Raw genomic sequence first — 15246 nt, 5'->3', positions numbered from 1 at the left:
TATCCTTGCCCTCTGACCTGGCCAGTCCTGGGTTGTCCGAGCCGGAGCCCCTCAAAGAGGGATGCAAGCTGGTGGAAGGCCACTCCATTTGGAGCCTCCCGTTGTCTCCACGTCCTTTTCATCTTCCTAGTGCCCAGAGGCATCTACTACTGGGCAAAGGAAAGGTTAAACCGGTTGGGTAGGGAAGCCGGGGGAAACTTGGTGGCAGGAACAAAGCCGGTGTTTGTTGGGTTTCCCTCCTGCCTGGGAGGCCTTGCCAGACCACGGCATTCTTGGGTTGGACAGAGTCAGCTTACAGTGGCTTCTCCCTGCTGCTGCAGCCAAAGCCACTGCCTTTCTGTAGGCCACACACTTCTTCCTGGACTGTCTCAAACCACAGAGGCATTTGAAAACAAATGTAGCTGGGTAAGGTGGTATACATTTGTAATCAGCACTCAGGAAGCCAGAGAATTTTGTTTTTTGATTGGTCGCGGGGCTTGAACTCAGGGCCTGGACACTGGCCCTGAAGTCTTCAGGTCAAGGCCAGAGCTCTACCACTTGAGCCACAGCACCACTTTCCGTTTTCTGGTGGTTAACTGGATGTAAGAGTCTCAGACTTTCCTGCCCAGGCTGCCTTTGAATGGTGATTCTCAGATCTCAGCCTTCCGAGTAGCTAGGATCATAACACCCGGCTGAGAGGATTTCAAGTGACTCAACCTGAGCTAGTCAGGCTCAAAAAAAAAAAGGTAAAATAGAGTGTAACATCTTTGTACAACTACTTAAAAGTTTTTAAGAAACTGGAGTACAACTTAACATGCTTAATAAAAATCTTTAGGTCTGGGAATATGATTAGCAATAGAGTGCTTACTTAGCATGCATGAAGTCCTGGGTTCAGTTCCTCAGCACCACATAAAACAGAAAAAGCCAGAGTGGTGCTGTGGCTCAAGTGGTAGAGTGCTAGCCTTGAGCAAAAGAAGTAGAGGGACAGTGCCCAGGCCCAGAGTTCAAGCCCTGGGACTGGCAAAAAACCCAAACCAAACAAACCCTTCATTCTTGCTAGGATCTGGCGGCTCACACCTGCAATCCTAGCTACTCAGAAGCTGAGATTTAAGTCAGCCTGGGCAGAAAAGTCCTTGAGCCTAGAGCAAAAGAGGCTCAGGGACAGTGCCCAGGCCCAGGTCTGGCAAAAAAACAAGGGACTGGGAATATGGCCTAGTGGTAAAGTGCTCGCCTCATATACATGAAGCCCTGGGTTCAATTCCTCAGCACTACATATGTAGAAAAAGCCAGAAGTGGCACTGTGGCTCAAGTGGAGGAGTCCTACCCTTGAGTAAAAAGAAGCCAGGGACAGTGCCCAGACCCTGAGTTCAAGCCCTAGGACTAGCAAAAAACAACAAAAACTTTCTTAGCTGAGTGCTGGTGGCTCTTAAGATTTAAAAATCTTTGTTTCATATATTTATATAAAGATATCTATATATTATATGTAGCATACATTACATATATTTATATTTGGATACTTATCTATCTATATGTGTATTTCATATATAATATGAAATGAGAAAATATATAAATGAGTTTAAGTTCAAGAGAAACTAGATGGTTTTATTATTCTTGTTTCTTTTGTCATACAGGGAATTGAACTCAGGTCCTTCACTTGAGCCATGCATCCCAGCCAGAGGATTTAGTCCTCTTTAGAGAATGGGTTAGACACAAGCCAGAGAGCTAACTTTACAAGAATGGTCAGGAAATAGAGCAGAAGGACATCTGGGGCTATAGAACAGAGGTTCCTCTGCAAACAAACTCCAGCTGTGGAGAATGCTCACAGGCAAGGAACAATTAGGGGATTATGTGGTGACAATAAAGAATACTCAGACCTGGAGGATGGCAACAAAAGGCTCAAAAATGGACAGGTATCTCCGTGAGAGCAGACCCACAATTCCATTGCAAGGAGACCAGAACTTAATTCACTCACCCTGGAGCCAGGGAACTCATGGCCAGAGTTTCTGCAACTATTGTTGTTCACTCAGTGGATAGGAAAAGAGACAAGTCAGTGTGGCATTTGTTTTTATTAGAAAACCCCATTTGGTAAGCACTTCCCTAACCCAAAACAGAGACTGGGTAGCCTCATAGAGTCCCACAGCTTTCATCTTCCACCTTCTTCTTCAAGGAAAGGGCAGGGATAGAGGTGGCGTCAGGCAGTCTCTGAAGGGTCCCTTCCTGGACCCCTGTGAGTTCACATTGCCAGCAGTATACCAACAGCACCTTAGTGAGGCCCTCTAGGCCCAAGGTTGTGGCTGAAGGCATTCCTGTTTATATGGCTTTGCAATGGAACCAAGCAGGCTCTCACAGACTCCCAGGCCCGATCCTTCACTCTGGTTGCGAGCAGGGCAGGATCCAGGACAAGGTGGCTGTGGACTAAGAGCTAAGAGATCACAACTGAGATAACCTTTGTAGTCTGGAAAGCACCTGGTTTCTTGGGAGAGGAAGGCCGAAGCCCTACTCAGTTCTTCTTGGTTTTGGGAGTGTCGTATTTCCTCTTGCTGGAGTACCACAAGAGCAGGGGGATGCCAATGGAGGGCAGGGTCATGACACCAAAGGCTGCCCAGTCCAGCTGTGAAGGGAAACCAAGAACTTAGAAGTCTGCGGGAAAGCCGGGTGCCGGTGGCTCATGCCTGTAATCCTCCCTACTCAGGAGGCTGAGATCTGAGGATCACAGTTCAAAGCCAGCCTGGGAAGGAAAGCCTGTGAGACTCCTACCTCCAACTAACCACCCAAAAACCGGAAGTGGTGGTGTGGCTCAAGTGGTAGTGTCTTGAGCTAAAGAGCTCAGTGATAGTGCCCCGAGTTCGAGCCCCATGACCCACTTAATTTTAAGCAGAACTTTGGTCAAGAAAGTTCTCTTACCATTCTTTTTTTTTTTTTTTGGCCAGTCCTGGGGCTGGGACTCAGGGCCTGAGCACTGTCCCTGGCTTCTTTTTTTTTTTTGGTCAAGGCTAGCACTCTGCCACTTGAGCCACAGCGCCACTTCTGGCCGTTTTCTGTATATTTGGTGTTGGGGAACTGAACCCAGGGCCTCATGTATACGAGGCAAGAACTCTTGCCACTAGGCCATATCCCCAGCCCCTCTCTTACCATTCTTGACCAATCTACCGACCTTACCAAACTCAGGGCCTATGCCCTGAGCTCTTTTGCTCAAGACTAGCACTCTACCACTTTGAGCCACAGTGCCACTTCTGGTTTTTCTGATGGTTAGTTGGAGATAAGAATCTCAAGGGCTTTCCTCTGTCAGCTGGCTGGCTTTGAACTCTGATCTCAGATCTCAGCTTCCTGAGTAGCTAAGATACAGATGTATCACCAGCGCATGGCCATCCCTGAGCTTTTGTGCTTAAGGCTAGTGCTCTATCACATTGAGTCACAGTGCTGCTTCTGGCTTTTTGGTGGTTAGTTGAAAGTAAGAGTCTCATGGACTTTCCTGCCTATGCTGAATTTGAACCCCAATTTTCAGATCTCAGCCTCCTGAACAGCTAGGATTATAAGCACAAGCCACAATACCTGGCTCCTTTCTTTTTTTTTCCTTTTGAGACAGTCTTGGTATTTAGTAATTACTCACTGAATAAATAAGCACATGAATTCCTCACTCAGCCTTTTAGTCAAATCTGCAAAAGATTCTCTTTTAGAGTAAACCACAACAAAGTTTCCATCTGACTTTCCAAATGCTCTATGCCCCTCTGAATCTAAACAGATACTCCTTTAAACTTTAAAATAGCTAAGTACTGGTACCTCACACCTGTAATCTCAGCTACTCAAGAAGCTGAGATTTGAGAACTGAGGTCCAAAACCAGCTTAGCAAATAGATCCTAAGACTCTTACCTTGAATTAACCAGCAACAAGCCAGAACTTGAGGTATGGCTCAAGTGTTAAGAGTTCTAGCCTTGATAAAGCCAAGTGCTAGTGGCTCATGCCTGTAATCCTAGAAAACTAATATTTGAGGATTATGATTTGGAGCCAGCTTGGGCAGAAAAGTCCATGAGACTCTTCTTATTCCAATTAACCACTCCCATACCAGAAATGGAGCTAAGGCTCAAAGTGGTACAGCACTAGCCTTGAGTAAAACAGCTCAGGGACAGCACCCAGGCCCTGAGTTCAAGTCCTATGACAGGGTAGGGGGGGGGTAGGGATGGGGTGGGGGAATTCTTATACCAAATGAATGAAAATAGAGAATGCTAGAAAGCTTACAAAATGAGGGGAGAATCTCCTATCAAACTCCCGCTGAGCCAGGATTCCTCCCTGTCCAGGTGCACTGGTAGAGCCAATCTGAAAAGAAGAAACAGACATTAAGGCACACATCCACGTTATCTCATCTGGGAGGGTGGTCCTCAACAACCTAGCTCTAAACATCAGTTCCCAAAGCACCCACAGGTGTTTCAGGATGAGGATGTGCCTGGGAGTGGAGCTCAGTAGCAGAGTGCTTGCATAGTAGGTGTGAAGCCTTGGGTTCAACTCCCAGCATTTCAAAAAAGAAAGAAAGATATATTAGAAAGAAGAAATTAGGAACCAGGAGATCTGAGAAACACCAATAAGGAACACTTCTTAGCCAGGGCAAGCCAGCTATGCAACTGAAATTAAAGCTCAATCCTCCTGTCACAGTCTGAATCTGGAAAGAGTCAAATTGCTCACCACTGGACTCTTTGTGAGACTAAATGTGTAATGGAATGAAATGATTGCCCTTGGCAACTGTTTACTTATTCCTCAAGTGAAAATATTCTTCCTCTACTTCAGAGTGCTGACTTGAGGCTCAAATGAAATGAGAAAGGCTCTGAAAAGCCTAAAGCCCTACCCAAAGGTACATTACCAGGGGAGGGTTGGGCTCAGCCAACATGCCTTTGCTTTCAAGAGGAGGCTAAGAGTCTGGAGCACATTACAAACAATTTCATTCTAAGGTGACAGCAAAGACTTTAATTTTGCATCTATTAACCTATTGAGTACCAAGTATAACCAAGTTCTCAAGTTGATGGAGAGCAGAAATAATGTGAAAATATGGTTAGAATTTTGATACAATTCCATGTGGTTTATGAAAAAATTCAGAAACTACACTGGGTGTTACATTTTTGTTTTGTTTTTGTGCCAATCCTAGGGCTTGAACTCAGGGCCTACACACTTACTCTGAGCTTTTATGCTCACAGCTGGTAGCTCTATCACTTGAGCCACTTCACCATGTCCAGCTGTTTGGTGATTAACTGGCAATAAGAGGCTCTCTCATGGACCTTCCTGCCTGGTTGACTTCCAAACGTGATCCTCAGATCGCAGCTTCCTATGTAGCTAGGATTACAGGTGAGAACAATGGCACCTGGCAGGATTTTTGTTTTTTTGCTGGCTTTAGGGTCTGAATTCAGGACCTAGGCACTGTCCCTAAGCATTTTGTTTTTTTCTCCTTTACTTTTTTATTTTTCATTTCTTTATTGTCAAAGTGATGTACAGAGGGTTACAGTTTTATATGTTAGGCAGCAGTGAGTACATTTCTATTTCTTTTCTTTTTTTGCCAGTCCTGGGGCTTGGATTCAGGGCCTGAGCACTGTCTCTGGCTTCTTTTTGCTCAAGGCTAGCACTCTACCACTTGAGCCACAGTGCCACTTCTGGCCGTTTTCTGTATATGTGGTACTGAGGAATTGAACCCAGGGCTTCATGTATATGAGGCAAGCACTCTTGCCACTAGGCCATATTCCCAACCTGTCTCAAGGCCAGAACTCTATTACTTGAGCCCTGGTTCTACTTACAACTTTTTTGGTAGTTAACTGAAGATGAGAGTCTCATGGGCTTTCTTGTCGAAGCTGGCTTTCAACTGCATTCCTCAGATCTCGGCCTCCTAAGTAGCTAAGATTATAGGAGTGAGCCAAAGGCATATGGCGAGGCTTTCTTTCTTTCTTCTTCTTTTTTTAGTTCTATGGATGACTCTGTCAAGTCTATTTCCAATGTATCCTAAGTAGCTGATAGCCTGTTTATACGGTACTGCCAGAGAACCATACTAATTCAACTTCACAAATTTGTAAATGTATGACCTAAGTTTCTTGATGACCAGGACAGGGTTTTGGTATTTCCCAGAGTCTAGAACCCTAAGAGTTAATAAATATGTGGATATTTACACCAAGCAATCAAAAAGCTGTTTACTACTGGGTCTTTCTTTTGTTTTACCTATGGGAAACAAAGAGAATCTAAGACAAAAATCTGGCCTCAAGGAGTTTAAAAATTAAATTGGGGGGGGGGGGGGGCTGGGGATATAGCCTAGTGGCAAGAGTGCCTGCCTCGGATACACGAGGCCCTAGGTTCGATTCCCCAGCACCACATATACAGAAAACGGCCAGAAGTGGCGCTGTGACTCAAGTGGCAGAGTGCTAGCCTTGAGCGGGAAGAAGCCAGGGACAGTGCTCAGGCCCTGAGTCCAAGGCCCAGGACTGGCCAAAAAAAAACAAAAACAAAAACAAAAAATTAAATTGGGAGGTGAGGATGGAGGAGAAGACATGTGAAAGAAGTACTGAAGACAGTAATTAAGTGTTCAAGTATCACAGACTGTAAGTGTTAAAATGGCTTTGTTACAGTCATTGAATGTTTACTCAAAGAATAAGAACAGTATATATATACATATATATACACATACATACATACATACATATATATGAAAGAGATACTCAAAACAAGATCTTAACAAGGCTTCAGATAATGGAGGGCAGATAATTCTTCAAATCAAAGGAATAAAGTGGAAGAGAATGTTATGGTACTTTTCCCTTCACCTTCCCTCTTCCCCACCTCTCTCCTCTCCATTCCAACCATTCTATTTTGGAACTTCACAATCTAAATCATACTTGCCTAGGACAAGTTTCTGGTCAACTTATCTCTAGAATTTTGTGGCAATTATGCCCATTTTCTATACGCATTTTTTGTTTTGTGCTGGTCCTGGGGCTGAGGGCCTGGGGTGCTGGTCCCTGAGTTTTGTATTTGCTCAAGCCTAGTGCTCTAGCATTTGAGCCACAGCTCCACTTCTGGATCTTTTGGTGTTTAACTGGAGGGAAGAGACTCACAACTTTCCTGCCAAGGCTGGCTTCAAACTGCATTCCTAAGAGCATTTGAAAGAAGGCAAATCCAAGTCTTGTCCAGCTTGGGATTTGAGCAACTCACCACAACAGGTCCATCTTCCTGTGCCAGGTACGTAATTGTTGCAGAAGTGAAGTTGAAATAACCAGCCTTGAGAGGGCGCAGGACCACAGTGTGGGAGACGTTGCTAGCACTGGTTCAAGGGTTAAGGAAAGGGAAAAGATGACGAAGCTAAGGTGGTCATAACTGTAAACTAAATGCCCCACTCACAAAATATTTGCTAACACATGTGGTGACTTTATGCCTGTAATACTCTATAAGAAGAAGAAAAAAAAGGCCAGGCGCCATGCCTATAATCCTAGCTATTCAGAAGGCTGAGATCTGAGGATCACAGTTCAAAACTGGCCCAGGCAGAAAAGTTCCTATAAGACTCTTATTTCCAATTAACCACTCAAAGACTGGAAGTGGCACTATAGCTCAAAGCGGTAGAGCTGTGAGCAAAAGAGCCCAGAGTCAGCACCTAGGCCCCAAGTTCAAGCCCCACGACTGACAAAAAAAATAAAATAAAATAAAAAATATATAGACTTCTTAAAAGTCTAAAATATGTGGTATAGTATGCTGAAATTTAAGGAATCTTGATTATATACTCAGAATCAATATTATTCTGCCTAAGCTGGCAGAATCTCAGCCTTCTAAGTAGCTAGCAATACTAGCCACACTAACAGTAATGGCTCACAGTGGGGACTAGCAGTTTGGTATTTTTTTTTAAAGATACATTTCATTAAACTTTTCCAGGCTTATTTCAAACTCTCCATTCATCCTCCTGCCACTATCTCTCAAGAAGCTGGAATTATAGGGGCCCCACCATGTGGAAATAAAGAATTAAACAAATTCCTTGAAAATATAAAAACCAACACACACACACACACACACACACACAAAGTGAATATCCAAATATACTTCAATTTCACAAGAGGAAAATAAAAACCTATACTTGACTTGGTAGCACATATACTAACATTGGAATGACAGAGGTAAGATTAACATGGTCCTTGTGCAAGTATGATACTTAAATCTGTGGTTTTCCTTTTTTTTTTTTTTCTTTTAAAAAAACATCAAGCATCTAATTTAGCTAGGCGCCAGTGGCTCACACCTGTGATCGTAGCTACTCAGGAGGCTTAGATCTAAGGACTACAGTTCAATGCCAGCCTGGGCAGAAAAGTTCGTGAGACTCTTATCCCCAACAAAATACTCAGAAAAAGCTGGAAGTAGAGCCATGGCTGAAGTGGTAAAGTACTAGTCTTGAGCACAGAGAGGCTCAGGGAAAGAGCCCAGGCTCTGAGTTCAAGATCCAGGACCAGCAAAAAAAAAAAAAAAAAAAAAAAAGAAAAGAAAAGAAAAGAAAGTATCTACACATCCTCCCAATATAGTATCTTTCAGGGCCTTATAACTCAAAATCATGCTCATACAATTTACACCAGTCTGATCCTAACCAGATAGATGAAAGAATAGCCATATAAGACCTGCCTGGTAGAAATTCCCTTGCTGCTTTGCAGGCAATATTCCCATTCTTCCCCAGCCTTGATTACCCACAGCCAAGAGGATACGGAGCAATCCGGTCCCATTTGACGTTGAGCATACCAGAGACAATGCCAAAGTCTTCTGGAGGAAAGGAATCATCAGATAATTCCACATCTAATGCAGCACTAGAAAATAGAGGGAACAAATCAGATTAAACCTAATCTGCTTGATTCTTCTAAAAAGCCAGAACTCAGAAAAAGTCGCATGGCACACTTGGTATGCTCTACTGAAAATCCAGGTCAAGGTCTGGATTCCATTGCTCAAAAGCATCAAAATACTCAAGCACCTAGAAGGGAACAGACGAAAATCCAATCTTGCCTCAATTTCTATGTTGAGGTACAGTAAGGAAGGGAAGAAAAGCCAGATGGACATGGTAGAAAAAATTTAAAGGGAAGAAAATGAAAGAAAAGGATAACAAAAGAAGGAAGCTGTAACTCTGAACCCCTGAGGTAACAAAGTATTGTGAATTTTCGTCCTCTTACCCTTCCTGTTTCACAAGTCTTGCTTCTCCTCTACTGTGAATCTCTTCCAGCTCAAAAAAATGGTAGACAGGGCTGGGGATATAGCCTAGTGGCAAGAGTGCCTGCCTCGGATACACGAGGCCCTAGGTTCGATTCCCCAGCACCACATATACAGAAAACGGCCAGAAGCGGCGCTGTGGCTCAAGTGGCAGAGTGCTAGCCTTGAGCGGGAAGAAGCCAGGGACAGTGCTCAGGCCCTGAGTCCAAGGCCCAGGACTGGCCAAAAAAAAAAAAAAAAAAAAAAAGGTAGACAGTTTCTTCCAGCATAGGTAACAAACCCCGCATTTCCAAAAGTAAGCCCAACAGTATATTAATTCACTCTGTACATCACATACTGGAGATCTCTCAAAGAGAAATCACTACCCCCCCCAAGATACCCTAGAACCCAAAGGTCCAATCTGGAACTCCAGAAGTCTCCTTACCTTGAGCCAACGTTGTAAATGTTGTACTGTAAGGTCAGGTCTCGCCCCTCCACGGCATATCTGTTTAGCAGCGATTTGGAAGCCAGAAGCCTGGCTCCTTCCTCTGCTTGAGTGACAGCTAATAGCGCCAACACCACCAATTCCAGTAGCCTCATCTTTGGAGAAAAAGGCAAAAACAGCAATCAACCCAGGTAGGCAAAGGCCTTTTAAGTCTATCAAAGTTGTTTTGATCCTATCAAAGCAGTAGTCCCTTCCACGCGGCAGTGCATAAAGCCACCAGCTTTTACCCATTCTCCAGACTCCCCTACATCTCTGCCCAAAGCCAGATACCAGCAGTAACCCTCGGTCCTACTCGTGTCACGAACCCTGGGTGCTCACCCAACTGATGGGGTCTACTTAGAGGGCGTGAGGTGGCCAGAACAGGGGTTTCCTTGGGCTACCTGATTTCTGCCGATCTCTGATCTCACAGTGGGGTCCCCCAGGTCTGCAGCCTTTCCGCTGCTCCTCTGCTCCCCACGTCCCTATATGCCTCCCCACTAATCCACTGCCAGGATCCCAGGCGTCCTCACCCGCCACCCCCGACCCCATTCCTGTCCAGGCTGGGGCGGGGAGGGGGGGGGTTAGGCGCTCGTTCCGCTCGCCCCGCTCCCTGAGGCCTGTCTAGGGCACACGTCCTCCGCCGGCGCGCCCTTTACCCTCTTTATGCGCACCCCCTGACTGACGTGTGGACCCGAGCTCTCTCACCGCTCCCGCCGGGACCCGCTAAGTCTCGGGACTTACCGTGCAGCACCCCAAAAGCTTTCCTAGGGCCACACGACCGGAAGAGAGCGTCAGCACCCGGAGGACCGGAAATACACTCTGGCCGGAAACCCTGGCGCTTCGCTCCGCCCCAGTGTCTTCTGGGAGTTGTAGTTCCAGGACAGATCCCACCTCGCCCCCACTGGCCTGAGTGCTCAGCAGCCTAGGAAGGCAAGCAGCCCGGGAGCAGGGTGGACTGTGCTACGCCTTTTGTTTCTTTGTTGCACTGGCCCTGGGGCTTGAACTCAGAGCCTAAGCACTGTCCCTGGCTTCTTTTTGCTCAAGGCTAGCACTCTGCCACTTGAGCCACAGCGCCACTTCTGGCCGTTTTCTGTATATGTGGTGCTGGGGAATTGAACCCAGGGCCTCATGTATATGAGGCAAACACTCTTGCCACTAGGCCATATCCCCAGCCCCCATTTATTTATTTATTTATTTATTTATTTATCTATCTATCTATCTATTTATTTATTTATCTATTTATTTATTTATTTAGCACAAGGCTGGCACTCTAGCACTTGAGCCACAGCTGCACTTCCAGCTTTTCAGTGGTTAATGGGAGATGAGAGTGTCCTTGAACCATGATTCTCAGATCTCAGGAGGCCGGGTGGGAATTCCTGCTTCAGCCCTCTTCGGTGGCCTCTCAAGATGGCTTGTGACCGGCACTAGATCAGATTTTAAAGAAAACTAGCAAACCTAGGACCAGAGAAAACAAAAGCTCTTCCTACTAGCTAGCACTCCAGCTGCCTGTTCCTAGAAATCTAATCATCAACCACACCCAGAAAGTCACCAAGCTTGAGCTTTATGTAGAAGCCAGTTGAAATGAAAAAGAGGGAGAGCTTTTCTTTTCCATTCCCACTTTTAAAACTGCTTTTTTCTTTTCTTTTCTTTCTGTTTTTGTGCCAGTCCTGGGGCTTGAACTCAGGGCCTGGGCACTATCCTTAGCCTTCTTTCCCCAAAGCTAGCACTCTGTCACTTGAGCCAGAGCCCCATTTCCAGCTTTTTGGGGTGTTTAATGGGAGATGTGAGTCTCCCAAGCTTTCTTGCCTTTCAAACCTCAGATCTCAGCCTCCTGAGTAGCTAGAATTATAGGCGTGCCCACCAGTGCCCAGCACTTTCACTGCTTTAAATCATACTTGTACTCTAGGTAAATTTTGCTCAAGTAGTTTTGCTATCATAGGTCTTTCCCTGCACTTTTCAGTAAACTTTCAGACAAAAGTCCCAAGACAGCATTTTGGTTCAGAGGATGAACTGTGAAGTTAGGCAGTAGTGAATTCAAATACCAATTCTGTCACATACTGGGTAGACTACCTTCAAGAAAGTGCTAGTTTATAACACCTTGATTCCCAAATAATTATAGCACTTTGAGAAGATCAGAGTATTAAATTAGAGTCCATATATAAAACTCTGAGCTGGGCACTTGCATGTAGTCTCAACTACATGCTTGCATAGGATAATTTTTTTTTTTTTTTGGCCAGTCCTGGGGCTTGGACTCAGGGCCTGAGCACTGTCCCTGGCTTCCTTTTGCTCAAGGCTAGCACTCTGCCACTTGAGCCACAGCGCCACTTCTGGCCATTTTCTGTATATGTGGTGCTGGGGAATCGAACCCAGGGCCTCATGTATACGAGGCAAGCACTCTTGCCACTAGGCCATATCCCCAGCCCCTGCATAGGATAATTTGAATCCAACAATCCCAGGCCAGTCTAGTCACCATGGTGAGATCCCGCCTCAAAACCAATTAACCATACAAAAAAACCTCTTAGAATGGGACATGGCATGCATGCATACATACATACATATTCCCAATAAGTAATGACTATCAATATTACTGTGATTCTGCATTGTTGTAGCATGTATGCATATATTTAGAACCTACTTTATGCTCAGTGCTGCTCTAGATCCTGAAGAATAGAGCAGATAAGGTTTCTACTTGTGGAAACTTATGTTCTTTTTGGTGTGTGTGTCTTTGGAGCTTGATCTCAGGGTCTGGGTGCTGTCTCTGAACTTTTTTGCTCAAAGCTCAAGCTCTACCACTAGAGCCACAGCTCTACTTCTGGCTTAAAAAAAAGTTAATTGTACATAAGTGCCTCTTGGACCTTCCTGCCTTGGCTGGCTTCAAACTGCAATCCTCAAATCTCAGCCACCTGAGTAGCTAGGATTATAGGCATGAGTCATGGGTGCCCAGCTTTAATGTCGTTCATTCTCTCCCTCTCTCCTTCTCTCTTGCTACCTCTCTCTCTTTTACCACAATCCTCAGATCTCAGCTTTTTTTTTTGGCCAGTCCTGGGGCTTGGACTCAGGGTCTGAGCACTGTCCCTGGCTTCTTTTTGCTCAAGGCTAGCACTCTACCACTTGAGACACAGAGCCACTTCTGGCCTTTTCTATATATGTGGTGCTGAGGAATCAAACCCAGGGCTTCATGTATACGAGGCAAGCACTCTTGCCACTAGGCCATATCCCCAGCCCCAGATTTCAGCTTTCTAAATAGCTAGGATTATAGGTGTGAGCCACCACTGCCAAGCTTTTTTTTTTTTCTTCTGGTCATGGGGCTTGAAATCAGGGCCTAGACACTGTCCCTGAGCTTCTTTTACTCAAGGCTAGTGCCCTACCACTTGAGCCACAGCTTTAGTTCTGGCTTTTGGGGCAGTTTATTGGAGATAAGAATTGCATAGGAGTTGGGTGCTGGTGGCTTACCCTGTAATCCTAGCTACTCAGGAGGCTGAGATCTGAGGATCATGGTTTGAAGCCAACCTGAGCAGGAAAGTTCATGAGACTCTTTAATCACCAGAAAATCAGAAATAGAGCTGTGACTCAATGTGGTAGAGCACTAGTCCCTGAGTTCAAGCCCCATAACCTACCAAAAAAAACCCAAACAAACCCAAAACCAAAACCAAAACCCCAGAGACACTGGTAATGTGGTAGAGTGCTTGCCTAGCATGCATGAAGCCCTGGGTTTGATTCCTCAGTACCACATAAACAGAAAAAGCTGGAAGTGGTACTATAGTTCAAGTGGTAGAGTGCTACCATTGAGCCTAGAGAGGCTCAGGGACAGACCCAGGCCCTCAGTTCAAGCCCTAGGACCAGCCAAAACAAAACAAAACAAAAACAGTCTGATGGATTTTCCTGTTCCAGCTGGCTTTCAACTGTGATCTTCTCAGACCTCAGCCTCTCAAGGATTACAGGTGTTTGAGTCACCAGTACCTGGCTTTCTTTCTTTTTTTTTTTGCCAGTCCTGGGGCTTGAACTCAGGGCCTGAGCACTGTCCCTGGCTTCTTTTTGCTCAAGGCTACCACTCTGCCACTTGAGCCATAGCGCCATTTCTGGCCATTTCCTATATATGTGGTACTGGGGAATCAAACCCAGGGCTTCATGCATGGGAGGCAAACACTCTACCACTAGGCCATATTCCCAGCCCCATTACTTTCTTTTTTACATATAAATTGTATGCATACACATCACAATATATACATTGCTTTTGTTGGTCATGGGGCTTGAACTCAGGGCCTAGACACTGTCCCTGAGCTCTTTTGCTCAAGGTTAGTGCTCTACCACTTTGAGCCATAGTGCTACTTCCAGTTTTCTGGTGATCAATTGGAGATAAGAATCTCACAGACTTTCCTGTCTGGTCTGGCTTTGAACTGCCATCCTAAGATCTCAGCCTCCTGAGTAGCTAGGATTACAGGCATGAGCCACCACCACCCAGCTTGAATATGTACATTTCTCAGCGACTTGCACATCATGACTTTCTATTCCATGTACCAGAGTGTGTACCTCCTAAGAACAAGGACAGTCTCCTTCAGGAGTATAATATATTCCCCGTATATACAGTAAATGTTCAGTGCCCTTTGTGACTTTCAAAAACAAAATCTAGCCAGGCACCTTTGGCTCGCACCTGTAATTCTGGCTACTCATGAGGTTGAAATCTGAGGATCCTAGTTCAAAGTCAGGCAAGAAAGTCTGACTCTTATCTCCAACTAACTACCAAAAAAGCTGGAAATGTACTCAAAAGGCTAGAGCATTAGCCTTGCACACCAAAGTTCATGGACAATGCCCTACCCAGGCCTTGAGGTCACACCAGGACTAGCACAATAAAAATAAAAAATGTAGAACTCTGTCAAGGATCATGTATTATAGCATTGATTTGTTCAATAACTGTGTTTAAATGCTGGAAGGCAGAGAGAAGCTCAGCTAAAATTCAGGGTCTTGAAACACACCCTAAAAGTCCCTTCTAAATCCTTGGATCTCTTGAAAAATCTGATACACCTGTCTGCTTCTCGAAAATGTTCTCTTTCCAGCACATGTGGATTCCAGAGTGGATTCTGGAATCTACATTTGCTAAGTCTTCATGTTTGGTGTTTTCATTCATTTTCAGAATTTAACCATAGTCTCCTCTTCTCCTTGATGGAGAGGGATGTTCTTTGGTTGAGATGAAAGAGATGCGTGTGTGTGGTGTGTGTGTGTGTGTGTGTGTGTGCACCCACGTGTTCTCTCCTTAGTAGGACCCCCTCCTTGAACCCAAGGCTCTGGGACCCCACCCTCCCGTTGCTATAACAACCACTTCTGTGAGGCCATGGGGGCCTACAGAATTGTGAGTGTGTGGTGAGGAAGGGAGAGGACTGCCAGGGTCTTGTTGCGTTAGTGGTCATAGAGCTTCATGATAATGAAGAAGAAAGAGACTGGGTCTTTTTCCTCTGACAGAGTAAGCAGGAAGACTGGAGTACAGCTGGGAACCAGGGCAAGCTGACCCTGGAATTCTACTTGGTGTGGACTGTTCCACTTGGAAATGATCTGTCCTTCTTCTCTCCCCCAGGGGACCAAAGAAGCTGGTGAGGAGTCAGGGACAGAAAATGTCCCCTTTC

At 45.3% G+C, this 15246-nt stretch overlaps 1 protein-coding gene and 1 non-coding gene across 2 annotated transcripts; one reads left to right on the top strand and one right to left on the bottom strand.

Annotated features, from left to right (window-relative positions):
- Window positions 1–2026: 2026 nt before the first annotated feature.
- Ssr2 (signal sequence receptor subunit 2) lies at window positions 2027–10441 on the bottom strand. The gene is made up of 6 exons (XM_048356451.1): window positions 10370–10441; window positions 9590–9744; window positions 8673–8771; window positions 7150–7258; window positions 4216–4293; window positions 2027–2590 (listed from the first exon to the last, which is right to left on the bottom strand). Exons 2-6 carry the CDS (start codon window positions 9742–9744, stop codon window positions 2480–2482), a joined length of 552 nt encoding a protein of 183 aa, XP_048212408.1. The 5' UTR covers window positions 10370–10441; the 3' UTR covers window positions 2027–2479.
- On the top strand, window positions 8056–8162 carry LOC125360343. Its single transcript, XR_007212728.1, has one exon. It is a non-coding gene; the product is annotated as a U6 spliceosomal RNA (small nuclear RNA).
- Window positions 10442–15246: the final 4805 nt, after the last annotated feature.

This window comes from Perognathus longimembris, chromosome 11 (assembly GCF_023159225.1).
Source record: "Perognathus longimembris pacificus isolate PPM17 chromosome 11, ASM2315922v1, whole genome shotgun sequence".
Lineage (NCBI taxonomy): Eukaryota > Metazoa > Chordata > Mammalia > Rodentia > Heteromyidae > Perognathus > Perognathus longimembris.
Note: the sequence above shows the minus strand (reverse complement) of the source record. Positions and strands in the feature narration are given on the sequence as shown.